This window comes from Anomaloglossus baeobatrachus, chromosome 5 (assembly GCF_048569485.1).
Source record: "Anomaloglossus baeobatrachus isolate aAnoBae1 chromosome 5, aAnoBae1.hap1, whole genome shotgun sequence".
Taxonomy (NCBI): domain Eukaryota; kingdom Metazoa; phylum Chordata; class Amphibia; order Anura; family Aromobatidae; genus Anomaloglossus; species Anomaloglossus baeobatrachus.
In genome coordinates, this window is record NC_134357.1 from 130,307,200 (window position 1) to 130,334,335 (window position 27,136).

At 45.8% G+C, this 27,136-nt stretch overlaps 1 protein-coding gene across 3 annotated transcripts in view; it reads right to left on the reverse strand.

Annotated features, from left to right (window-relative positions):
- The window catches only part of PSD (pleckstrin and Sec7 domain containing), a 700,060-nt gene that overhangs the window by 125,488 nt on the left and 547,436 nt on the right, over positions 1–27,136 (reverse strand). For all 3 annotated transcript variants that reach the window (XM_075348899.1, XM_075348896.1, XM_075348897.1), the window contains one exon: positions 2,171–2,214. In XM_075348899.1, the coding sequence (XP_075205014.1) occupies positions 2,171–2,214 (44 nt within the window). The remainder of the gene's footprint in view (positions 1–2,170; positions 2,215–27,136) is intronic.

Sequence of the window (27,136 nt, forward strand, 5' to 3'; positions counted from 1 at the left end):
CGTGCATTATACAATATGGAGGACTATGGGGGTTACATTATAATATATGAAGGACTATCTGGCACACTATAACATATGGAGAACTATGGGGGTGCATTATAATATATGGAGGACTATGGGGTACATTATACATTATACATTATGGAGTACTATGGGGGTGCTTCATAATATATGGAGGACTATGGGGGGGTGTATTATAATATATGGAGGACTTTAGAGAGTGCTTATGTGACCCAGTCGAATATTCATTTTTTCGGAAGGGGGCCATTTAGAAATTCTGCTATAGTGCCCATGATTTTCATGAATACCCCTGTATCTCAACAGATTACAACTAGTGCCAAAACTGATGGGAAAATTAATGAGTTGTCTTCAGGCTTTTCACCATTTTATTTTAGAAGCAGATGAAGAGCTGAATCACAGCAATGCATCAAACATTGTGATCCGGCCCAGTACCTGTGCTTGCACCGGTCAGGCACAACTTACAAACATCAGGATCTGTTTGTAAATCACTTTCAATCTAGTGTTTTAGTTAACTGCTGGATGTAAACTACAATACCTGCCAGACATATGTGCAGGGGTCCTTAGTCAGCAGTTTTGCAATGGTTCATATACAGTCAAAGACGGTATCACATGATTTGGAGCTTCTGACTACTTAAAAGAAATAGAAGGACTTCACAGTAACTGTAGATGCTTACTTCAAGCCCTCTATTTAGTACTTTGGGACCAGTTATGGAGGTATAGTTGTACTCATTGTTATGAACAGACTTGGTAAGATGGATTCTCTAAGCCATGAGTCTGAGTGAGCAACAAAAAGGTGTGAACAGTTTGTAACTAGCTGAGGACAACACCTAAAGATCCTGGACTGAGCGTAGAAGCCCTGAAAGAAGCCAGTATTGAGGGGGAAACCCAGGGTTGGGCTAAGTGATTGGGGCTGCCATGAGATGACCATTGATAGATGTTATCCATTGTTCATATTTGTTTTTAATGTACTGTTGTAAGCAGAGTTATTAAACCAAGTGTCTCACTGAAATTCTCAGCAAGGGTAATAAATATAAAACTTAACTTTTAATTGCCATAGTTAAAAAAAGCCATAAAAACACATACAATATATAAAGACAGGCAAAAATACTCAATTCAGAGTTCATAAGTAAGCATCTACCGGTTTACACAAATATCAGGACTGGAAAACTGACAAATACCCCAAATGGGTCTGAGGGGGAACAATATCTCCCAATACACAATGTATGTTTACTATTCCCATTCAATCTTAATTCATGATGTTAGGAGAGGGAAATCTTCAACCACAGATTAACTCCACATTGTATGATATAGAAAATACCCAATTGGGCTAATAGCAGGAACAATCTCACCCGGTTTTGAAATGATCCAGGGGTGTTCACCAAGCCAATCCTTTAACTTGGCAGGTGAGGGGGGCTGTTTACTTCGAGCCACACAATACCCTCCCATATGCCGGGTCATGGGCAGAGCCTCCCGGTAATGCTCTCGACGCGTTTTGTCTCATTTAGGCTAGTTTCACACTTGCATTGGACGGGATCCGTAGCATTGCGTTGTGTGACGCATGCAACGGATGCGTTGCACATAGTGGCACAACGCATGCTACAGATCGTACAAAATAACGCAGTCCATTGTAGTTTTTTTTCCTTGACTTTACACATCTGAGCATGCGCAGTTGTGTAAAGACAGCTGTGTTAACGGAATCCGTCAAATGACGCATTCTAACGGAATCCGCCACCATAGGCGTCCATTATAAAAACAACGGACGCCTAACGGATTCCTGCAGATTGCCTTTTTTGACACTCCGCCAAGCGCAGAAAAACGTTACATGCTGCGTTCCATCCGCCCGACGCAGCGTCAAAATAACGACGCTGCGTTGTCCAGCGGATGCAACGCAGACACTTGCGTTACAGTGCATCGTCCATACAAGTCTATGGAGAATAGCGCAGTGCGTTAACGGACTGCGCTATTCTCCATAGTGACGGAATGCGCTGAACGCAAGTGTGAAACTAGCCTTACTCATCAGGGGAGCATGGGTTCAATATATAGATAGACACTGAATGCAGATTGGGCATGTTAAAGGTTGTTGAGAAAATATCAGTGTCCTCCCTAGACAAGTACAAAGCAAGTCAAGACTGTGATCACAATTACTTACATTGTCCACTGTAACTTCTCATTCTTGATTGAACTGTACAAAGCCTAGAAGAAAAAAAAAGAAAATGTAAAGTAGACATTCAAGATGGGACAATGATTTAACATTACAACTAAAATCACTGCACATATCCTAATTTTAGAAAGCTCAGAAAAGTGCAGAACTGAGCCCCCATTATTTGGACCAGCTTTAATATTCCAGTGATCCAGAGCATTATATTCAAATGGAACCAGTCAGTATAATTTGGGTACCTAAACCTGCGGCATGCTGCTATACTGTATGATAATACATTTTATCACCCTGGTTACATTATCAGTATTAGCATTTTGTACAAAAATTAATTGTAACACAGCGATGTGCAGCTCTTACCAGTCAAATGATGGTGATGTAGTAGAGTCTAGTATCTGTCTCCTCGTCCTGTATAGGCCGTCAATCAAAGCTGCATGGGCATACTAACAGCAAGGAGACTGACTAGTTCTGCTCCAGTACTGCCCAATTGACTAGAGTGAGAGCAATTTGAAATGACAAAGAGGTTGTCCTATTATTTTAACATTGAAGGTCTATCCTTAGGATAAGTCATCACTGTCTGATCGACCAGAGTCCGACACTCTGCAACCCTGTCAATCAGCTGGACTAGGTCCCATCATCGGCCAGAAATGCTCAGTTTTGGAGCTGCCCTGTGAACTGATAGTGGCCAAGGCCAGGTACTGCACATCCGCCTCCCATTCATATCAATAGGAGGTGGATGTTCAGGTGCTATCAGATGCCTCCTGGCAAAGCCACGCCCGGTGAAACGCGCGTCGAGGCCCCGCCCACCGCCACCTGCCTTGCCTGCTAGCTGTTTTCAACCTGTCACAAGGTATTTCCTCTGATATGTTTTATTAGTGACATGTTCTTTGGCTCTTATAGGGAGAGAAACACATGGGTGACCATTAGTCTATGATCTACTACTTGATCTCCCCACCTTTTGGCTATTGGGTTTCTGACATTAACCCTTTTGCTTCTAGCAGCTCCATTACATCTGCAGGTAGTGTTTGTGCAATTTTGTGTCTGGCAATTTTTAGATCTTTTCGTCATCACTGTCTGTCCTTATGTCACATATATATTATTAAATTGAATTTTGTATTTCACTAAGAATTTGTTTCTGGTCTCCTTTTTTACCAGTGGTCTTGCCTTTAACCTTGCTCATTGGTGTTTTTGGCCACTCAGACTCTTATTGGTTTTGCTGTTCCAATTGAAACCTTCCCTATAAGGGAAGCTGTAGGTTTACGCTATCAGAAGACTAGGCAACTCTGGAACCGATCAATTCCGGCTGCCTGCTGCCGCCGCTGCCGGGTCCAAGAACAGCTGATCGGTGGGGGTGTGGGGTCTCGGACCCTTGCCGATCAGACGTTAATGCCATATTCTAAGGATAGGCCATTAATGTGGTCAACCTCTTTAAAATACATATTTACCATCATACTGTACTAATGCTAATTTACCAAGGTGCATGTTTAGAACTGCACTACCATACAGGATAGCAACGAACCTCTAGTGTAGTCACCCAAATAACAGTGACAGGTTTCTTTTAACACAAGACATCATGATAAAATCACATTATTTATTATTGATTGCAGTGTAAAAAAACAAAACAACTTATTTTAACCACTGAAGGATGCATGAGATCACATGGGCATGCAGTTAGATTCGCCTGTGATTTTGGATTGCAAAGAATCCACCATTTTTTAATCAGGATCACAATAAATGAGATGAAATGAGATAGATGGATTACAGCTCATAAGATAAATCCCGAGAACTTGCTGTGCAGATGTTTCCCAGGCAAGTGGATAGACGTAATCTGCTGTGAAAACTGAGGTGAGTACAAGGATCTATCTTCTTTATGTCTGCAGCCATATAAAAGTTACAAAGCCTTTCTCACTTCAAGGTGTCACAGAAATGGGAAATGCTGAATGCAGTCAAGTGGGAAGAAATAACCGTGCTCCTAAAGTGTTAAATTGATCAAGACTTCAATGGCTGCCAAGTGAAGTGAATGGTAGTGAGAGGAGCTCTGTCTTTGTTGCATAAATAGAAAAATGTTCCTTTATATTCGCCGTTACTTATTTCCTTACTATTACCTCTCATTATTTATTTAATAATATCCATTTGTATCTATGAATGTAGTTCACAAATAAATTATTTACTGTACATAAAAGTCTCTCATTTGTATACACATTTACTTTTCGGTTGAATCTTATCCTATCGTTTTATATCAGCGCATAAAACACATGTAATATCCTTGTGATTCTCACGTGTATCTATGGTATTTAAAAAAGCTTTGGATATTTACTTTTCACACTTATAAAAAAAAGTGTCCATATGTATTATCGACACCTATTTTTCTTTTTATTAGCTTATACTTGAAAGCGCAATATATAACTGTAAGGGCGGCGTCACACGCTATGATATATCGGGTGATATGTCGGCGGGGTCACATCGTTAGTGACGCACATCCGGCATCGTTAGACATATCGTAGCGTGTGACAGCTACGAACGACTGTGAATGAGCAAAAATACTCACCTTGTCGTTGCTCGTTCACACGTCGTTCACTTTGAAAATGTCGTTACTCTGTGCTCTGGTTGTTCATCGTTCCCGAGGCAGCACACGTCGCTCCGTGTGACACCCCGGGAATGACGAACACAGCTTACCTGCGTCCCGCCGGCAATGCGGAAGGAAGGAGGTGGGCGGGATGTTTACGTCCCGCTCATCTCCGCCCCTCCGCTTCTATTGGCCGGCCGCTGTGTGACGTCGCTGTGACCCCGAACGTCCCTCCCTCCCCCTTCAGGAAGAGGATGTTCGACGTCGTCCGGGAGGTAAGTGTATGTGACAGGGGGTTAAGGACTTTGTGCGCCACGGACAACTAATTGCCTGTGACGCACAAACGACGGGGGCGGGTACGATCGCTCGTGCGATCGCACGATAGATCGGACCGTGTGACGCCGCCCTAAGACACTTTTAAAAAGCTAATAATATCACATAAAATTGGTACTGTGGCAGTATGTCAGTTAAAGGGAATCTGTCATGTTCCCAATTAATATTAACCTGAACATATGGGGTTAATGTGCAAGTTAATAGAGTTACGATGCGGTAGTTCTGCCTTAGGCCTCTTTCACACGTCCGTAGAAAACACACACGTTTTTCACGGACGTGTTGAAGGTGCGTATGGCCCTAGTGTGCCATGATTTTGGCACACGTGTGTTCTTCGTGTGCTATCCATGATAGCACACAGAGATCAGGAACTTTTTACTCACCTGTCTCTAGCCCAGCTGTCCGTGGTGCTGCTGTCTCCAGCGCTGCTGCTTCCTGGTCCGTGGTGCAGTGAATATGCATGAGCAAAATGAGCGGGCCTGGAAGCAAGAGACAGCAGCGCTAAAGACGGCAGTGCTGGAGACAGGTGAGTATAGAAAATAATTTCAAAGACACTAGTGATGAGCGAGCATGCTTGTCACTACTCGGTACTCGCACGAGTATCGCTGTACTCGGGCTGCTCGGCGGGGACCGAGTAATCTCGCGATACTCGTGCTGTACTCGTGGTCTTCATTTCTGCATGTTGGCGCTCTTTTGAGAGCCAGCCCTCATGCAGGGATTGGCTGGCAGACCACTGCAATGCCACAGCCCTGTTAGTTGTGGAATTGCAGTGATTGGCCGGCCTGCACAGCGTGACCGAGCCTTTATACCGGCCGGCGCGCTGTGCTCTGCTCACAGCTATCCAGACAGTCAGTGCAGGGAGAGTGTCGCTGATTCAGGGAAAGCTTTGCGGCCCTTTATAGCTTTTTCAGTTGCAGGGCTGCAAACAGTGTGACCAAAAGTCCTTCTCAGGACTATTCTAGTTGTATACAGGCAGGCAGGGTATAGCCAGGTCGGAGTACAGTAGCAGAGTCCTTCTCAGGACTATTGTTGCTATATACAGGCAGGGTATAGCCAGGTCGGAATACAGGCTAGTGACCAGAAGAGTCCTTGTCAGGACTATTGTAGCAGTATACAGGCAGGCAGGCAGGCAGGGTATATAGCCATTCCTAGTGGTGACCGTATACCAGCCTTCATCATATCTGGGGCTGGTGTACACAGTCTAAAACAGTCCAGATAGTGTCAGACTTCTCAGTAATTGTCGCTCCTAAAAACCAGTTAGGTTCTTATTGCGTCCGTGCTTGCATTTAAAAACAGCACGTGTGTGGCAGTCGGTGGCAGGGTACAGGTGCGCGTTTTGCACAAACTATTATATAACGCACAAGTCTAGTGTATAATACACGTCAGTCAGCAGTGTCTGATAGTGTCAGACTTCTCAGTAATTGTCGCTCCTAAAAACCAGTTAGGTTCTTATTGCGTCCGTGCTTGCATTTAAAAACAGCACGTGTGTGTCTGTCGGTGGCAGCGTACAGGTGCGCGTTTTGCACAAACTATTATATAACGCACAAGTCTAGTGTATAATACACGTCAGTCAGCAGTGTCTGATAGTGTCAGACTTCTCAGTAATTGTCGCTCCTAAAAACCAGTTAGGTTCTTATTGCGTCCGTGCTTGCATTTAAAAACAGCACGTGTGTGTCTGTCGGTGGCAGCGTACAGGTGTGCGTTTTGCACAAACTATTATATAACGCACAAGTCTAGTGTATAATACACGTCAGTCAGCAGTGTCTGATAGTGTCAGACTTCTCAGTAATTGTCGCTCCTAAAAACCAGTTAGGTTCTTATTGCGTCCGTGCTTGCATTTAAAAACAGCACGTGTGTGGCAGTCGGTGGCAGCGTACAGGTGCGCGTTTTGCACAAACTATTATATAACGCACAAGTCTAGTGTATAATACACGTCAGTCAGCAGTGTCTGATAGTGTCAGACTTCTCAGTAATTGTCGCTCCTAAAAACCAGTTAGGTTCTTATTGCGTCCGTGCTTGCATTTAAAAACAGCACGTGTGTGTCTGTCGGTGGCAGCGTACAGGTGCGCGTTTTGCACAAACTATTATATAACGCACAAGTCTAGTGTATAATACACGTCAGTCAGCAGTGTCTGATAGTGTCAGACTTCTCAGTAATTGTCGCTCCTAAAAACCAGTTAGGTTCTTATTGCGTCCGTGCTTGCATTTAAAAACAGCACGTGTGTGTCTGTCGGTGGCAGCGTACAGGTGCGCGTTTTGCACAAACTATTATATAACGCACAAGTCTAGTGTATAATACACGTCAGTCAGCAGTGTCTGATAGTGTCAGACTTCTCAGTAATTGTCGCTCCTAAAAACCAGTTAGGTTCTTATTGCGTCCGTGCTTGCATTTAAAAACAGCACGTGTGTGGCAGTCGGTGGCAGCGTACAGGTGCGCGTTTTGCACAAACTATTATATAACGCACAAGTCTAGTGTATAATACACGTCAGTCAGCAGTGTCTGATAGTGTCAGACTTCTCAGTAATTGTCGCTCCTAAAAACCAGTTAGGTTCTTATTGCGTCCGTGCTTGCATTTAAAAACAGCATGTGTGTGGCAGTCGGTGGCAGCGTCAGGCTCCATATTGTCCCTGGATAGAGACGTGCATGATGGCCTGTAAACATGAAGTGCCCATTGTAAGGAAGTGGGTCTATTGTAGTATAGCCCTTAGGCAGGGCAGCCAAAAATTTGGAGGCTCCACATTGTCCCTGGATAGAGATGTGCATGAGGGCCTCAAAACATTGTTCCCATTGCAAAGGAGCGGGTCTCCTGTCGTTGTAATGCCCATTCAGAAAGAATGGGCGAAAAAATTTACCACTGGGGGTATACCTGAAACAACGGCTTAACTATTGTAACGGTCACCATGATGGCGCATGAGGAGAAGGAGGAGCAGTCCAGCGATTAGCCAAAGTCCAGAAGTGTGTTACCATGGGTGAGTGGAGGTACATGGCAAATTCCCGTTACAAACTTTAAATTCTGCTGTAATTTGCTGTTGGTGTGTGTGGTGAAGTCTGGCCAAATCCAACCCTTGTTCATCTTGATCAGAGTCAGCCTGTCAGCATTTACAGTTGACAGGCGGGTGCGTTTATCTGTAATGATTCCACCTGCGGCACTAAAAACACGCTCTGACAAAACGCTAGCGGCAGGGCAGGCCAGGACTTCCAAGGCGTAGAGAGCCAATTCATGCCACGTGTCCAGCTTGGATACACATTAATTGTAAGGCACAGAGGAATGTCGGAGTACAGTTGTTTGATCTGCAAGGTACTCCTTGAGCATCTGGCCAAACTTAGGATTTCTTGTGGCACTACCCCTCACCTCAGGGGCTGTGGTATGTGAGGGGCTGAGAAAACTGTCCCACATCTTAAAGACTGTTCCCCTACCTCTGGCGGATTGGACTTGTGCCCCTCTCGGCTGTACGCCTTGGTTGTCCACTGATTCCTGACCTATGCCGCTAGCGTTTTGTGAGGGGAATGCTTTGCCTACTTCCGTGACTATGGCCTTCTGGAACTGCTGCATTTTGCCTGACCTCTCCGCCTCGGGAATAAGAGACATAAAGTTCTCCTTTTAGCGTGGGTCTAACAGTGTTACCAACCAGTAATGATTGTCGGCCAAGATGTTCTTAACGCGAGGGTCACGAGACAGGCAGCTTACCATAAAGTCAGCCATGTGTGCCAGACTCTTAACAGCCATCACTTCAGTATCCTGACCAACACGATGACTGAACATGCTGTCCTCCTCCTCCTCCTCCTCATCATCTACCCTGTCCTCTGGCCAGCCACGCTGAACCGAGGATATGACTGCATGTCATATCCTCAATTTGGCCAGAGAGTTGCTCCATGTCTTCATCCTCCTCCTCGTCATAGTCCTCCACTGCACGTTGTGATGAGACGAGGCTGGGCTGTGTGTTATCATCACCCACACCCACTACTGTTTCTTGCTCAAACTCATCGCGCTCCGCCTGCAATGCATCATGGTTGTTTTTTGAGCAGAGACCATTTTAGAAGGCAGAGAAGCGGTATGGTGACGCTAATAATGTCGTCATCGCCGCTCACCATCTTGGTGGAGTCCTCAAAGTTTTGGCGGATGGTGCATAGGCCGGACATCCATCTCCACTCCTCAGGTGTTATGTGTGGAGTTTGACCCATTTCCGACGGCTTAGGTGATGCAGGTACTCAACAACTGCCCTCTTCTGCTCACATATCCTGACCAACTTGTGCAGAGTTGAATTCCAACGCGTGGGGACATCACACACCAGTCTGTGTGCCGGAAGATGCAAACGGCGTCTTAAGCCGGCAAGGCCGGCTGAAGCAGTAGGTGACTTTCGAAAATGTGCAGACAGGCGGCGAACTTTTACCAGCAGATCAGACAGCTCTGAGTATGACTTTAGAAACCGTTGAACCACGAGGTTGAGCACATGGGCCACGCATGGAACATGTGTCAGCTGGCCTCGCCTCAAAGCCGCCACCAGGTTCCGGCCATTGTCACACACGACCTTTCCTGGCTTTAGGTTCAGAGTTGTGAGCCAGTGATCTGCCTGCTGTTTCAGAGCTGTCCACACCTCTTCTGCATTGTGGGGTTTGTCACCTATGCAGATTAGCTTCAGCACTGCCTGTTGCCGCTTCGCCGAGGCAGTGCTGCAGTGCTTCTGTGTCGCCCTGGACAAGCCAGGGGCCACAGAGCACAACACTTAAACACCCCACACTCCCTGCAGGCATATCATAGTCAAAACACAAAATCCTTGTTGCCTTCCCCAGGGGCTGTTGTCCACACCAGGGTGTGAAGCCAGGCGGTTGGTCTCCACCCACCGAGGAGGAGGGAAAACACAGTCAGTGAGAGTTAAGCTAAGGAAGTGGAAGGAGGAAAGTAGTAGAGAGGAGAAAAGTGACAGCAAAGAGCCTGAAGTTGGTCCGGGTGTGTGGCCCGGACAGGACAGCAAGGTTGGCAGGATGTGGTGACCGTCTGCAGTGGAGGCCGATTGGAGTCTGCCGTAAGGACCGTGGACGGTTGGTGACCCGGCCGTACCGGACCGGTATACAAAGAGAAGCCAGCACCATTGGCAGAGGACTTTCGGATCCCGGCAAGGCTTGGTGTCGCCGTGAATTTGCCAAATCCGTTAGTGAAGGGAACCTCAGGGTTTCCAAACAGCCAAGTCCAGATAGAAGGCAACCGTACAACCGTGAAGGGGAGACACCGCCACCGCCAAGGGCAACCGTCTCCCAGGGCCAGCGCCTGTGGGCAAAAGGGGCTCCTCCGGCCCATATCCAGGTCGGGGAGCGGGTTACCGTTGGGAAACCATCACTACCAACACTTAACTTAGGAGCAGGGAGAGACAGTCATCACTAACCTGCAGGGAGGAACAACCGCAGCCGTCCGAGTGACCCGTCCATCCAGCCACTTGTTTTACCGTGAACTGTGTCATCATCATTGGGCTGAGTGAGTACCTCCGTGCCGTGCGGCACAGCGCTGCCCCTGCGACCCTGCACCTCATCAGGCCCCGCAACCCGCCTGTCATCCATCTCTACCCCATCACCAGGCCCCGGGACAACCAACCCCCCTACCCACGGAGGGGAGAAATAACAACAAAGCTGCTCCCTGTCACAGGCTCCCGGGATCCCCATCCAGAGCAGCGGTGGTGTCCACACAATCACCACAACCGTGGGTGGCGTCACGGACAATATCCCCAAAACCCAAACCACCCCTTTTCACTCACGGGCGAGTAGCGCCGCTCGAGTCCCCGGGATCCGGCCATCGCTCGAGCCAACGAGCAGCAGCAGCCGTAGAGCAGCGTCAGCCGGACCCGAGCAGTGGGAGAGCGCACCGTCCCCTCCTCCGCCCGCGACACTTCCAGCTTGGGACTGGTGTGGAGGGTAAAGTGGATCAGGATGCGCAGGAGGAGGAGGAGGCTGAGGAGCATGACATTCCGGAGCTGTAGAGTGTGTGTGAAACCCTGACTGAGGTAGGGCCTGCAAAACTTGGTGTGTGAAGGACGTGTTCCGTCCCTCGCTCAGACTGGGTCCCAGCTTGCACAATATTAACCCAGTGTGACGTCAACGAGATGTAGCGGCCTTGCCCACATGCACTTGTCCACGTGTCTGTGGTTAGGTGGACTTTGGCTGAAACAGCGTTGTTCAGGGCACGTGTGATGTTTTGTGACACGTGGTTATGCAATGCGGGGACGGCACACCGGGAGAAATAGTGGCGGCTGTGGACCGAGTAACGTGGGACAGCTGCCACCATCAGGTCGCGGAATGCTTCTGTCTCAACCAGCCTAAAAGGCAACATTTCCAGCGCAAGCAGTCGCGAAATGTTAGCATTTAGAACTGTGGCATGTGGGGTGTTGGCAGTGTATTTGCGCCTGCGTTCAAAGGTTTGCTGAATGGATAACTGAACGCTGCGCTGGGACAAGGACGTGCTTGATGATGGTGTTCTTTCTGCGTAGGCAACTGCAGGTGCAGGAGTGGAGGAGGCTTGTTCGCAGGCAGCATGGACAGGGGATTGGCTCGCATGCACAACCAGCGAAGACGTAGCAGTGACATCAGCAAGCACTGCTCCTCGACTCTGTTGTACTTCCCACAAAGTCGGGTGCTTGGCTGACATGTGCCTGATCATGCTGGTGGTGGTCAGGCTGCTAGTTTTGGTACCCCTGCTGATGCTGGCATGGCAGGTGTTGCAAATGGCCTTTTTAGAATCATCTGGAGCCAACTTAAAAAACTGCCAGTGTCAGAGTTCCGGGTTTTCCAGTTTTCTTTTGAAAGAGCTTGCCCTTTGTTAACATGGAGTTTTCTGTTCTGTTGCCCTACTTCCTGTCCATCTGTTTAAAAGCCGCCCCTAAAGCTTAGTCCAGTGCCTGAGTATACTGCTTCCTGTGTGCTCCTGCCCTGCTGCTTTTGGTTCCTGATTGTTATTCGGATCCTCTTGGAAAACAACCGACACCGACTCTGGACTTCATCTGGTATCATCTAGCTGTGCCCGGACTCCGTTTGCCGTCTTTGGTCGGCACTTCTGCCCGGTTCCTACCGTTTAATACCACTCTGGACTCACATCACGTACGGACATTTTTGGACTTACCTATTGCCCTTTTGTGTCCCGGCTGCTGCGCATTTAGGGCTTCTGGGGTGATTGCCAGACAGTCCCTGTATAGGGGTTCGCTCTTGGTGGTCTCCCTGGGGGAGTCCGGTGCGCGGTCCCGGGAATTCCCTTTCGCTCCGTCCCTGGAAGGTATTTCCTGTATTTATGTTCTACTGTGTTTTTGTTCCGTTTATGTACATATTTGCTGGTTGCATATTATAAACGTCTTGCACCAAGAACTCGTCTCTGGTTGTCATTGCCCTAACGCAATCGAAATCCTCAATACATACAATAGTATTACAGCCAGACTCGGGAAGACCTAACATTTGTACAGGCACCTTGTGTCGTGTTGTTCCGGGGAACAGTTGCCTGACGTCTGCCTGGGGCCACCACTCTGCTTCTTACTGCCTGTTGGGATGCTACGCCTCCCTCCCCCTGTGCACTGCTGTCCTCGCTCTGCATATCCTCCTGCCAGGTTGGGTCAGTTACTGGATCATCCACCACGTCGTCTTCCTCTTCCGCACCCTGCTCCTCCTCCTGACTTCCTGACAATTGTGTCTCATCATCGTCCACCCCTTGTTGAGACACGTTGCCAACTTCGTGAGAACGTGGCTGCTCAAATATTTGGGCATCTGTACATACAATCTCGTCATGGCCCACTTCAACAGGAGCTGGCGAGAGGCCAGAATTTGTGAATGGAAACGTGAACGAACAGCTCTTCCGAGTGTCCAAGTGTGGGATCAGTAATGTCCGTGGACGTGTACTCGGCCTGGTGGTAGGAAGGAGGATCAGGTTCTGAAATGTGCGGTGCAGTATCACGGCTACTGACACTTGACCGTGTGGAAGACAGAGTGTTTGTGGTGGTGCCAATCTGACTGGAAGCATTATCCGCTATCCAACTAACAACCTGTTGACACTGGTCTTGGTTCAAGAGCGGTGTACTGCTGCGGTCCCCAAGAATTTGGGACAGGATGTGCGAGCGACTAGATGTGGCCCTTTGTTGTGGCGAAATTAGAGCTTGCACACAACCTCGGTCTCTGCCTGCACCACCATCACGTCCACTTCCTTGTTCGTTGACAATGCCCTTGCGCATTTTGCAATGCTGTGCTGATGTGTATTCACTAGACTTGTGCGTTATATCCAAGTTTTTGCAAAACTCACACAAATGCAGCGGAAAGCTGCCACCAACAGGCACACACGTGCGGTTTTTAAATGCAAGCACGGAGGCACTAAGAACCTAACAGGTCTCTATCCAGGGACAACGTGGAGCCTCCCAATTTTTGGCTGCCCTGCCTAAGGGCTATACTACAATAGACCCACTTCCTTCCAATGGGCACTTCAGGTTTACAGGCCCTCATGCACGTCTCTATCCAGGGACAACGTGGAGCCTCCCAATTTTTGGCTGCCCTGCCTAAGGGCTATACTACAATAGACCCACTTCCTTACAATGGGCACTTCAGGTTTACAGGCCATCATGCACGTCTCTATCCAGGGACAATGTGGAGCCTCCCAATTTTTGGCTGCCCTGCCTAAGGGCTATACTACAATAGACCCACTTCCTTACAATGGGCACTTCAGGTTTACAGGCCCTCATGCACGTCTGTATGCAGGGGCATTGGTGAACCTCACAATTTTGGACTGCCCTGGCAAAGGAGAATACTACAAAGACTCACTTCCTCAAAATGGGCACATTAGACTCAAGAGGCCTTCATGTACGTTTCTTCTCAGGGACATCGGAGTGCCACACAATGTTTTCACGTAAAATCTTTCATGTATTAATCTCAAAAAGTAACATACACCAGCTCTATCTCACTATTGGGTATGTGCCCTTAACATTTCTGCCATGAAAAATCATTTTGGGGTCATTTTGGAAGGTTTTCTGGTGAGTCCGTAAAAATGGCGTGAAACGCGGACAAAATTGTTCACAGCTGTGACTTTTGAGTGATAAATGCTTCAAGGGGTCTTCCCCATGCTGTTGCCATGTCATTTGAGCACTCTTCTGAGACTTTTGTGACATTTTTAGGGTTTCTACATGCTGCCGGGGGGTCATTTCACAAAAATACTCGGGTCTCCCATAGGACAACATTGGGCTCGTTGCTCGGGCCGAGTACACGAGTATCTTGGGAGGCTCGGCCCGAGCTTCGAGCACCCGAGCTTTTTAGTACTCGCTCATCACTAAAAGACACCTATTTTCTCTGGTACATGTCACATGGATCACACCACTATGTGGTCCGTGTGACATCAGTGGTGCCAGAGAAAAACAGACTTGTCTCTGTTTGGAAAACACGCAGACACATGTGTTCCATACGGACACAGTGTCATTGTGAAAACACTGATGTGTGCGAAGACCCATTGATATTAATGTGCTTGCGTATGTCTGTGTCTCTGGTATGTATGAAAACGGACGTCATACTTACAGTAATCACTGACGTGTGATGAAGGGGGCCTTAAGGCCCCGTCAAACACAGATAAATCTTTGGCAGATCTGTTGTTGCAGTTAAATCATGGACATATTCTTCCATTTGTACACAGCCACAAACCTGGCACTGATTGTCCACAATTTCACTGCAACCACAGATCTGCCGCAGATTTATTTCTGTGTGTGACACAGGGCCTTTAGGGTTCTTTCACAAGTTTGTGTACATCGGTCTGATTTTGCATTGCAACGCACGAGCTGGCTGCGGCTCTCCCTGCCTGAGCCTGACAGCTATATATATTTCTATGAAGCTGTGATCCTGGGACTCGGGAAAGCCGCAGCCAGCCAGTGCACTGCGATCCGAAATCATACCGATGTACACAAACTTGTGAAAGAACCCTAACAGCATAGTAACTCTATTAATCTGCGCATTAACCCAATATCTACAGGGTAATAGCATTGGGGGACATTACTTTAAACTTATGTGTCTATGAAATGCAAAGTGAAAAGAGCAATTTGTTCACAGTGCCAATGTCTTCTAGGTATTAGCTTCAATAATAAAAGATTTTTCTTTGTACAACATTGTATAATGTGTATACTTTATCAAATGCTCATTCTTCTTTAGGATCTTTGCCTGCAGTCATTCAATAACCTTTATAGTTTACTATGGGTAGAAGGAAATTTATCCTGATTATGTAACGGACACTCAGGTGCAAAGCTTGCTTTAAGACACAACTCTGTTAGGCTATGTGCGCACACTGCGTCTTTTTGACGCTGCGTTTTTGTGCGTTTTTGGCCGCTAAAAACGCACAAAAACGCACCTGCATCGAAAAAACGCGGCAAAAAACGCACGCGTTTTGCCGCGATTTGGTGCGTTTTTTTTGCTGTGTTTTGCTGCGTTTTTGCTCACTGCGTCTTTATGCGTTTTTTATCAGTAAACAAAAAAAAAGGTCTGATGTCATTTCCTTCTTCAATGTGTTCTTCATTCTCCACTAGTGTATGCAGAAGAGCAGACAGCTGCAGAACTACAAGGCTCAGCATACTCCATCCAATAGTGTATGCAGGAGAGCAGACAGCAGCTGTTGAACTACAAGGCTCAGCATCCTCCTTCCAGGACTGTATGCTTGAGGGAGAGTCAGGGGTAGCAGACCTACAAGGCTCAGCATCCTCCATCCAATAGTGTATGCAGGAGAGCAGACAGCAGCTGTCGAACTACAAGGCTCAGCATCCTCCTTCCAGGACTGTATGCAAGATTTCTTTGCCCCCCCCAAACCAAAAAAATAACGTGGGCTTCGCCATATTTTTGTATGCTAGCCGGGTACAGCAGGCAGGTACGGGCTGCCCCCAACCCCCAGCTGCCTATTTGTACCCGGCTGGGAACCAAAAATATAGGGAAGCCCTTTTATTTTAAATTTCATGAATTTCATGAAATAATTTAAAAAAAAAAATGACGTGAGCTTCGCCCAATTTTTGAGTCCAGCCGGGTACAACTAGGCAGCTGGGGATTGGAATCCACAGTGCAGGGTGCCCATGCTTTCTGGGCACCCCCGCTGTGAATTGCAGTCCCGCAGCCACCCCAGAAAATGGCGCTTTCATAGAAGCGCCATCTTCTGGCGCTGTATCCAACTCTTCCAGCTGCCCTGAAGCCGGGTGGCTAGCTAGGTAATAATGGAGTTAGGGCTAGCTGTATATTATCAGCTGGCCCTAAGCCCGAAATTCATGGTGTCACGCCAATATTAGACATGGCCACCATGAATTTCTAGTAAAGATAAAAAAAAAACACAACACACAGAAAAATATTTTTATTAGAAATAAAACACAACACAATTAGTGACTCCATCTTTATTGAAATAAACCCCCCTCCGCAGTAATCCTGGGTCAGGGTCCCGCGCCGTCCAATCCGGATCCAATATCATCTGATCGGTTTGCTGGAAGGCAAAGCGATCAGATGATGTGTCAGGATCAAGTGCCTGAATCCCATCACACATCAGCTGATTGTATAAAAGCCGATTATACAATCAGCTGATGCATCGGTGCAAAAAAAAAAAAAAATACTCACTTATGTGCTGATTACCGGCAGCTCCTGGAGCGATGGGGCGGGAGTCTGATCCCGTCCGATCGCTGGAGCAGCTGCCGGTAATCAGGGATGAAGTCTCCTGACGCATCCGCTGATACCGGCCGGGCACCCGCGTCACCGCGATACTTACGATCACCTGATGCGTCAGGTGACTGCATCAGGTGATCCATCGCCAGGTCCTGCATTCATTGGAGGTTTCCTGGCCGTCTGCACACAGCCGGAGCAGCGATACCGTGACAGAATCTGGGAGCGGGCATGGCACCGGGAGGCTGCAGACAGGTGAGTATAACTTTTTTTTTTTTTTCTACTGTTAACTTTTGTTTTCGCAGCCGCTTCCACCTCCCGCCCAGACATGGTGCCGCACGGCAGCATACATGCACAGGACTGGAGGTGGACGCGGCGGTGACGGTACCGGGAGGATTCACGCTTCTGTATTTACTGACAGAAGGAATCCTCTTCCTGTACACGTCACTTTACTACCCACCTCCTGCGTTTATAGCTGCGTTTTTGGTCTTAGAAACGCACCAAAACGCACCAAAACGCAGCTATTTGCGTTTCTCATTGCGTCTTTCAACATCCTATTGAACTCAATGGATGAAAAGCGCAGTGAAAAACACAGGAATAATTGACATGCTGCGTTTTTGTGGCACCACAAAAACGTAGCTGAAAAAAAACAGATGTGTGGGGACAGCAAAAATTAAAACTCATAGACTTTACGGGGGAAGCAAAGTCCTGCAGTTTTGAGGCCAAAAACGCACCCGAAAAACGCGCAAAAACGCCGCGAAAAACGCACTGTGTGCACATAGCCTAAGATGACACAACTCAATGCAAATCCAATGGACACTGGACATCAGAAGGTTATGTTCACACATGGAGAATTTGCAATGCGGAGCTCAACAGCGTTCATAACCAGTTGTGTGATGTCCTAGGAAATACCGTACCATCACAAATATGTTGGTGTGTATGATGGAAAAATCATCTGATGATCCAATCATATCCTTTGGTTAAACTAAATATTATGAGGATTATTTATCAATATGATCCAATTTTTATACAGTGCCATCTTACAGTGCACCAGATTTATTATAGTTCATGCTGTTTGATAAGACTATCTAGTCTGATGTCCCCCCATACACATTAGACTAAAGTTGTCTGAACTCACTGATATTGACGGGTTCCATCGACAGTCTACGGTGTACGTTGTCGCCAACAGATGATTGTCAGGGGAGTTAAGAATCCGGCATGCCCCATTTCAGACTCCCTATCCTTTTGTTCACTAGGGAGAAGCTACGACCACAGAAGTCTGGCAACGGCTCTCCCATAGAGAACACAGGAGTGCTTGGCAGAGCTTTCACACCTATGTTTTGGGTCAGGTGAGATAGCGGCTGGCCAAACAGCTAAAGTTTACATGGGGCTAAAGTATATACCATCTAACAAAGTGTTGGCATATTTTCTGGAATGCCATAAGCTAGGCTACTCCTGTTCCTGCAGAACCCATGCTTTTTCAGCGAAGCTATGTCTTCTGCTTGGGTGTCCAAAATACATAGTAAATATGGACCATCCTTTACAGAACAAAGACAAAACGGCTGGGACACATGGCGAGTAAAACAGTCCAAGTGGAATGAGATAAAAAATTCGCGTTTTGCCCGGACCCATGTTAGTCTATGGGTCGTTCCCATCTGTGATTATTTTCTCAACCCTAATCAGACTGAGAAAACAATTGCAGCATGCTGCGGGTGGAATCCGATCTGTTTTTACTCGTACTCATACAAGTCTATGGGTGCAAGTGAAACATCGCATTGCACTCGTATGACACCAGACTGCAGTGCGATAATCGCATCAGCTGGCAATGGAGGAGATAGGGAGATTGATCCCTCCTTCTCCCCCGCAGCAGTGATCTGATCGCAGGATCGGATCACAGTGGCATGGCACTCGGCTTACACCTGCAGCACAGCGGGAGCCAAGAGTCACATCTGATGCCAGACGCTTGTGTGGCCCCAGCCTAAAAGGTAAACACATGGTATAAATTGTCATAACCATAGGAATATATAGCATGCAGTTACATACATGTTTGAAGTATGAGACTCTCCTGGCGTATTACTTAATGTCCGTATGAACAGATCCTAAATGGTGAACTTTAGTATTAAACCGTATTTAGTTAGCAACGTCTTAAAACCTAGAAGTCTTTAATTGAAATCTAGTCTAAAAATATTTTCTCCCATACCATGTCCAGTGATCAGTGAAAATAAATGAGCTTTACTTTCCTACAACTCCTCTAGGAATATGGTCTGTGGGAAGCGGAAAAGAGCTGTGGTTTGCGGTGTCTGTTGTAGCGGTGGCAGTCAATGAGGGCGAATTACAGACACATTTGGGTACCCGGCACGATGTGATGGTAGAATGAGCATCTCCAGAAAACTGAGATGTGAACCAAACAAGTGAGAGAAGATTCCAGCAACTCGTCATTTCAGTCACGATTAATGTAACCATGGGTAGAAAAATGGATATTATTGTTTCACAACCTCGCCTTTGTCTGTTATCATCACGTGCCTGTCATCTTGCCTTGACGCTCAGTGAACAATGAAGGAGTCAGCGTTTGTTTGTACAGAACACGTGAACACGTCCTACCTGCTGCATTTTAATAGCGCTGATGAGAGGAAGCGCTCAGCTTGATGAAGCACAGAGCACAGCGAAGGCTCGGTGGGCTTTCATCTACAGCGTCGCTAAGCAACTTTCTGCAATCTGACGCACCACATAATGGACTGATATTTTTATCGTTTACTTATAATGTATGCTCACACCAGCCTCACTGTCTTAGCATTGCTGGAGCAATTAGAAAAAATGTCTACTCAAATATATTACTGCAGTCCCATACTCCATGGTGAGGCTACCATCACTGTGATTACCCAGACATCATGCCAATGTTTTGTGGACATTAACTGGATTCATAAAAATTGATTCATAGAAATTGCAGAAATTGCAACTTTCTAACATGACTTTGTTGTAAGTACTAAATTTAGCATTATTTTAATGCAGGGAAATTGTAATTCCCAACTGTTGTCACACAAGAAATGTCAGCAGAAAGCAGGCTCTGTGTTGTCAGACTTCAGATAGAGTCTATAATGTAGGAGCACTGAAAACACAAGGTAATACAGATTCCGTTTCCCTCATGACCAGATATATGAGCTAGATACTGTATATGTGACATGCTGCTTTATGGACTTTTAAAGGGAATCTGCCAGCAGGTTTTGCTACCTCATCTAAGAGCAACATCATTTAGGAAAAGAGACCCTGAATCCAACAATATATCACTAAAGGCCACTTTACACACAGCAACATCGCTAGCGATGTCGCTGGGTAAAGCACCCATCCCCGTCGGTTGTGCGTCACAGGCAAATGCGTGTGGTGCACAACATCGCTAGCACCCGTCACACATACTCCTTTCTAAGGGGGCGGTTCGTGCGGTGTCACAGCGGCGTCGCTAAGCGACCACCCAATAGAAGCGGAGGGTGGAGATGAGTGGCTGTAACATCCTGCCCACCTCCTTCCTTCCTCATTACCGGCGGCCGCAGGGACGATGTTGTTCGTCATTCCTAGGGTGTCACACATAGCGATGTGTGCTGCCGCAGGAACGACGAACAACCTGTGTCCAAAAGCATCAATGATATTTGAGATTTGAACGACGTGTCAATGATCAACGATATGGTGAATATTATTGATCGTTTCACACGCAACGACATCCCTAACGAGGCCGGATGTGCGTCAAGAATTCCGTGACCCCAACGACATCTCGTTAGCGATGTTGTTGCGTGTAAAGTGGCCTTTAGATTACTGGCTGCAGCCGTTATTTCTAAACAGCATAAAAAAAGACCAAACCAACATGTTACTTAAAAAGGTGATGTGAGCATGATGCTTCACGCAAGGACATGTTTGTTAGACACTCAGAGAGCGTAGTGAAGGCCGTTTCCCTTGTCATCATATTTGGGTAGTATCTTGGCACTACAGCTGGAGAGCCCTGCCAGGGGTGCTTTTCCTCCAGCATAGCAGCTATCCAATTTATTTTGAACCATTATGGGCAACTCATTGATACTTTTTGTTTGCCACAATCCTTCATAACAGTCATGGCACTTTTAACAGTTAAACCTGACTCTATAGTATATAGAGTTCATCGTTGTGCTCACTCTTGCTTTATGTTTTTTTTCTTTGCATAGCAGGTAACCGAAGTCACTATGTCTTAAAGCCCCCATACATATTAATGCAAAGTCATTCCAACTGTCACACGGTGATCAGCTCTAAACTCACCAGGTGTCATGGCGACTTCTGACCCTGTTCACACTGCACAGTCTGACACACTACAGGTACTTTTAAGTTGCTCAGTCTGACTCGGGCAATGACCAGTTGTGTGCTTACTAGTGATCAGTCTTGCAGGAGTTAATTTCTGCTGGTCTGTGGATTGCTGCTAGGGACACAGGTTACTGGAGGCCTATCACAGCCACCTCCGCCCTTTAAAAAATGGTGGAGTCTGTTCCTCCATGCATATTATAGCTTCATTTGTGAATACTAGTCCTTGTGCTCTGGTGAACCTGTTCTGGTGATCTCCTTGGTGTGTTGTGGAAATATCCTCATTGTTTGTTATTTCATCCTTGAATCTTTAATTCTTCCTGAGCACATATTACTTACCTCTGTCTGTGTGCAGTGAGTTTGAGTTTTGGTTTTTCCCTTTCTGTCTATTTGTGTGGGATAAACCACACTTATCCCGAACATCCCCGGGTGTAAGGAGAGAATATAGACCAGAGCTCTTCAGGAGCTAGGGTTAGGCTGGTGGTCCAGACCTCTTCACCATTACAAGTACCTCTGGGATAAGGGACTGCTAGGGTCCCCTTAGCCTTAGGGCCAATGTAGGCGCCCCTATTCCAAGTTACTTCATCACACCCCATGACATTAAAACACCGATTAGGTAAGTTGAGCAGATTGTGTGTATGTAACATTCCACTAACAGATTGTGTGAGGGCAAAGAGAAGCATCTGGCCTGTTCAGTTTCAATGGATGATCCTTTTGTTCAGCGGGTGATCAGATGCCTCATAGAGAACACAGGAAAGCTCTTCTGGGCTGAGCATTGCTGTGTGTATGGGAGTTTTGGAGAGAGAGTTGTCAGATGAACATTCGTTTGGCCAATAGTTATGTAATGTGCATGGCCAGCTTTAACCAACTGGATGGGTATCACATTTGCTCGACTGCAGCTTCATTTAGACTCCTATTCAGTGCCATTATGCTGAGAAAAGAAGCATTGGGACCCCCAACAATAATGTTAATAATAATGTGAATTTTAATCAGTACAATAATATTTATTAGTTTTAAATTCTATAAATAATGAGAAGGGAAAAGCTGCATTATCCATAATCTAGATGCCTGGTTAAGACAACACAAACATAGGACAAGAGGGTCGGCTGGAACTGGAAATTCAGATTAAGGGATAGTAAATATATAATATATTTCAGCATATTTTATTGCCATTTTTAATATGGCAAGATTTATCAATCACAAAGACAACTATGAGGAAATGATATCCAGTTCACACAATGAGGCAGCGGTGTGGCAAAATGCATCAATCTCTTAACATGACCCATTTTATTTAAAAAAAAAAAATAAAAAAAATACATATCATGTATGAGAAATCTCATATGAAACAATATATGTAATAGTATACAGCAAATAAAACAAAATGGTTACAATGCCACCTTTATAGAGAAATGTCGGTTTATATAGCTGTTAATATCCCCTGCAATACCAGGCGAGAGTAGCAGCACATTTCTACACTTTCCATGGTAGCCGCTCTATTTAAAGGGGCTCTGTCAGCAGAGAATGACTGTTCAAGCCAAGTACAGGCGCTCGGTGCATCATGGTGTGGCCAAAAATGTAAATGCCTCTTCCCAACTGATGATTTTCCCTCCATCTTTGCCCTTCTCTAGATCTATGAAGCCAGAGCTGTCAATCAAAGCTGAGAAAGGAGAGAGGGGTGGAGTGAAAGCAAGCCGGTGGGACGGAGCACGTAAATGTTTGGCCACGCCATGATGCACCGACTGCCTGTACGTTATTTGAAGGCTTTAAAGGCCTTTAGGTAACAAAGTCCTTTATTCCTTTCTGAAGCTAAATAATTTACTTGGAAAGCTTTTAGGTTCCCAGCACCCTACAGAGATAAGAAGAACATTTCGGCTCACCTGAGAAGTGTGGGTATGGATGCCCAAAACTACGGGAGCCACATTTTAATCAAAACCATTCATCTTATTGCAAAAAAATCTACAATTATACAGAGATATTCCACTAATTTGATTTTATCAATTAAAGGCCATTTATGTAATTTGTTAATTGCTTAAAGGGAACCTGTCAGGACCAATATGCACCCAGAACCACGAGCAGTTCTGGGTACATATTGCTAATCCCTGCCTAAATGTCCCTGTATATACTAGCATAGATAAAGAGATCTTTACAAAAAGTATTTCTAAAGATGATTTATAATATGCTAATGAACACGGGGACTATTCCTAAGGGTGCTATATCCGCCCTCTTAGCAAGTTAGCATGCCCACAGTGGCGTGTTAACATGCTATACAATGCAGTGTCACCAGTGTTGATGCACGTTCCTGTGTTTGCTGTGACCACGCTTCTGAATGCCGGTCACTTCTGGTCATGCGCAGAATGAAGCTGGGTGTACGCGTCCAGGCTTCAGAGAGGTCTACTGCTGCACATGACTGGAAGTGCCGGGGACTCAAAAGCGCAGTCACAGTGAACACAGGTATGCGCGGCACCGCAGGTGATGCTGAATTGAAAAGCATATTAGTACACTCCTGTGGACATGCTGCCATGCTAAGATGACGGACTAGTCGAGGTATACAGTATAACCCCCTTGGGACTAGTCCCCGAGCTCATTAGCATAAGATGACAGATCTTTACAAATACCTTTTCTAAAGTTCTCTTTATCTATGCTAGTGTATACAGGGACGATTAGGGAGAACTGCTCGTGGTCCTGGGGCATATCACACCTGACAGGGTCCCTTTAAACACTATAAAGGGAAAGTGGCTGAATTTTCCTCTTATTTTATTTGCATTTCTCCTAAGTATTTTGTTTGCTGTTTATTTTTTGAAGTTCCACATAGAATTCCAGTGATGTGAACTTTATATTTAGTTCTTATACTGTATATATGTCTTTAGAGAGGGGGCATGGCTCAAAAGAAAATAATGCAGAGCCCCCTGAGAATATAGTGAGCCATGCCCACTAGGCAAAGATTGTAGAAATTAGCATTAAATATAAAAGCCCATACTTCAGGAATTATATGGAGGATTAAAAAAACAACCAAAAAAACAGAATACTCAGGAGAGCAGTGGGAATAAATAGGAGCAAATACTGGTCACTTTTGACCTGGTAATAAGTCTTCTTTAAATTACTAGCTACCATCACAATCAACAAATCTACAGTTTTTATTGCATTGTGGTTGCTTATCCCAAACTTTCCTTCCAATATCTATGGTACATCGGTCACATCAGAATCACTCTTCAATGCAACTCTATGAGAGTCTTGTTCTCCTTTCATAGACTTGTATTGAGCATTTGTAACATAACTTCTGACTTTTGGCCAGTCAGAAGTTGCGGTCACAGGATGACGCCTCGGTACCGGAGAGGTGTCAATAAAAGGTGAAAACGTCAGAGAATGAGTATATTACTAGGGGCAGGGACCTTAGATTAAAAGCACTATTCCATCGCTGAAAAAATCCCCCAAGAACGCTGGTGTGGTGTTTTTTTTTACTAGATATTTTATATGGATGGCCCTATATAAAAAACCCCAAACATTTATCACCTCTGTACAAGATAAGTGTATGATTGCTCGTGGTCTGACTGCTAAGACCACTATTGATCCCTGATCCTGAGAACGAGGTTCTCCCCAAGTCTCCTGTGTAATGAACCATGTGCAGCGAATGACCCAATAGTCATAGCTTTCATAGACAGTTAAAGTGACCCTGTAACCTCCAAAAACACTATTTACCTATAGTGGTAATCAGCAGGTAAACAGCATTTAAATCATGTCTGCCAGTCTTAATGAAATTACTGGAATTTCAGATACAGGGAGAAAATCAAGTTATATTCTCCCTGCTTCAGGTAAGCCTGGCAGACATGATTTAAGTGCTATTTTACAGGTACTACATCTACAGGTATTTAGCAGTTGACAGGATCCCTTTAATAAACTAATTGTCACACCTATTAACTAACGCTTCATTCGTACAAGGGGATTTCATACCCCCGTTCTCACAATCAAGGGGTCAGATTCACAACGGCCAAACATTTATTGACTATTCCTGTGAATAGATAATATAAGTTGTTTATGAGACAACCCCTCTAACTCTGCATTATGCATTATTCATTTACTGTGAACCATAGGGTTGCTTTAAATTCAAGCTATCATCTGAAAATGAAGAAGGAATACTGATGCAGTACCCTACCATCGGGTCACCTGAGTCAATACTGCGAAGGACAGGAGGAGCGACAATAACCACCAAGGCTCTGTAGAGCGGTGCTCAACAGAAGGAAGCCAGTCCAGTGAAGATCATCATAAGAGAAGGTAGAACCATGGCACACACTGTTGTATAAAAGTCCTTGCTGTATTATAAATGCATATGCGTTGGTTCCCTGGACCCGTAGAAGCGCAGCAGCGCGAAACGGCCGTCGTCCTCTGGAGTGCCAGCATCTGGTCTCGGACCTGCTCACCTTTTATGCATTTATGATAAAGCAGACTTTTATACAACAGCATGTGCCACGATTCTACCTTCTCTTATGATTATCATCTGAAAATGACATATTTCTGAAATCAGGTTGGTGTACTAAAAATATCTACTTTTTAAATTTGCCAATTTTTTTTAAACATCACAAATTATATTAAAATAATTTAGGCTATGTTCACACGCGGCATCTTTTTTGACAGTGCATCTTAAAATGCACCAAAAACGCACCGCGGTAAAAACGAATCAAAAACGCAATGCGTTTTTACCGCATTTGATGCGTTTTTACAGCATTTTGCCCAATGAGTTTTTTAAGTGAAATCTATTGACTGGAGGGCTCAAAAACGCGGTAAAAACGCAAAAAGAATTGACATGCTGCATCTGGAAAAACGCAGCCAACAAAAGATGCCCAGTGTGGACCGCAAAATAGAAATCTCATAGACTTTGCTGGGAGAAGGAAATGCATGCATTTAGGTGCATCTCTGTGACCTCAAAAATGCACCAAAAATGCAGCAAAAGATGCAGTGTGTGAACATAGCTTTAAAGAAAAAACAATTTTCACACTGCCACTGTGGAATTTTTAGATTCTAACTTCTTTTTTTGCTTCAGGAAATAACATATGAACATAGATTAGAAGACTTTGGCCTTATATTTTGTATTGAATCCTTTAATGAGTCTGCGCAAAGGTCACAGTGAAGAGAGGAGGAGCAGGGGAGATGTGATATCACCTACTGTGATTGGTGGCCCCTTTGTTATCAGCTTTATTTAGCTGTGTTGCCTGTCATTGTAAAGCTGGGTTTACACACTGCAACATCTCAAACGACATCGCTGTAACGTCACCGGTTTTGTGACGCAATAGCGATGTTGTTTGCGATGTTGCAGTGTGTGAAACCTATCAGCGACCCGGCCCCTGCTGTGAAGTTGCTGATCGCTACAAATCGTTCAGGACCATTCCTAGGTCCTTTGTTTCCCGCTGTGCAGCATGCATCGCTATAAAGTTTCAGTGTGTGAAAGACTTTGCAGCGACTTTGTTAGCAACTTCCCTTTCAAAAGGCTGCTTATCAACGCCCCCAACAACCAGCTAGGTCGCTCTGCAGGTCCGGATCGCTGTTGCGTTGTTGGACAGGTTTGCCTGTTTGACAGCTCACCAGCGACTTAGCAGAGACTTAGGGAGGTCGCTGTTACGTCACAAAACCGGTGACGTTACAGCGATGTCCTTTGCGATGTTGCAGTGGGTAAACCCAGCTTAATCCTGCCTTTACTCAAAAGTAAACTGTTAGTGCCTGTGCACACGTTGCAGATTTGTTGAAGATTTTCTTGCACAGATTTGTCACAAAACCTGAAGGATGTTCCTGATGCCAGCAAAGTGAATGAAAATCCTGAAGTCTCATGCACATTTTGCTTATTTTCTCCTTGCAGATTTAAATCTCTAAGGCCCGTTTCACACGTCAGTGAAAAACACAGACGTTCTTCACTGACGTGTAAAACACGCACATGTCCCTCCGTGTTTTGTGATTTACGTCACACATGGGTTGTCCATGTGCAATCCGTGATACGTGATCCGTGCTCCGTGATTGCAAATAGACGTATGCTCACCTGTCCTGTTCCTGCTTTCTATTGTGCAGAAGTCTCCAGCTCTGCAGCGTCCGCCCACCGCTCTCTGCAGCTACTTCCGGGTTGGCTCTGACTGCATTCATGAAT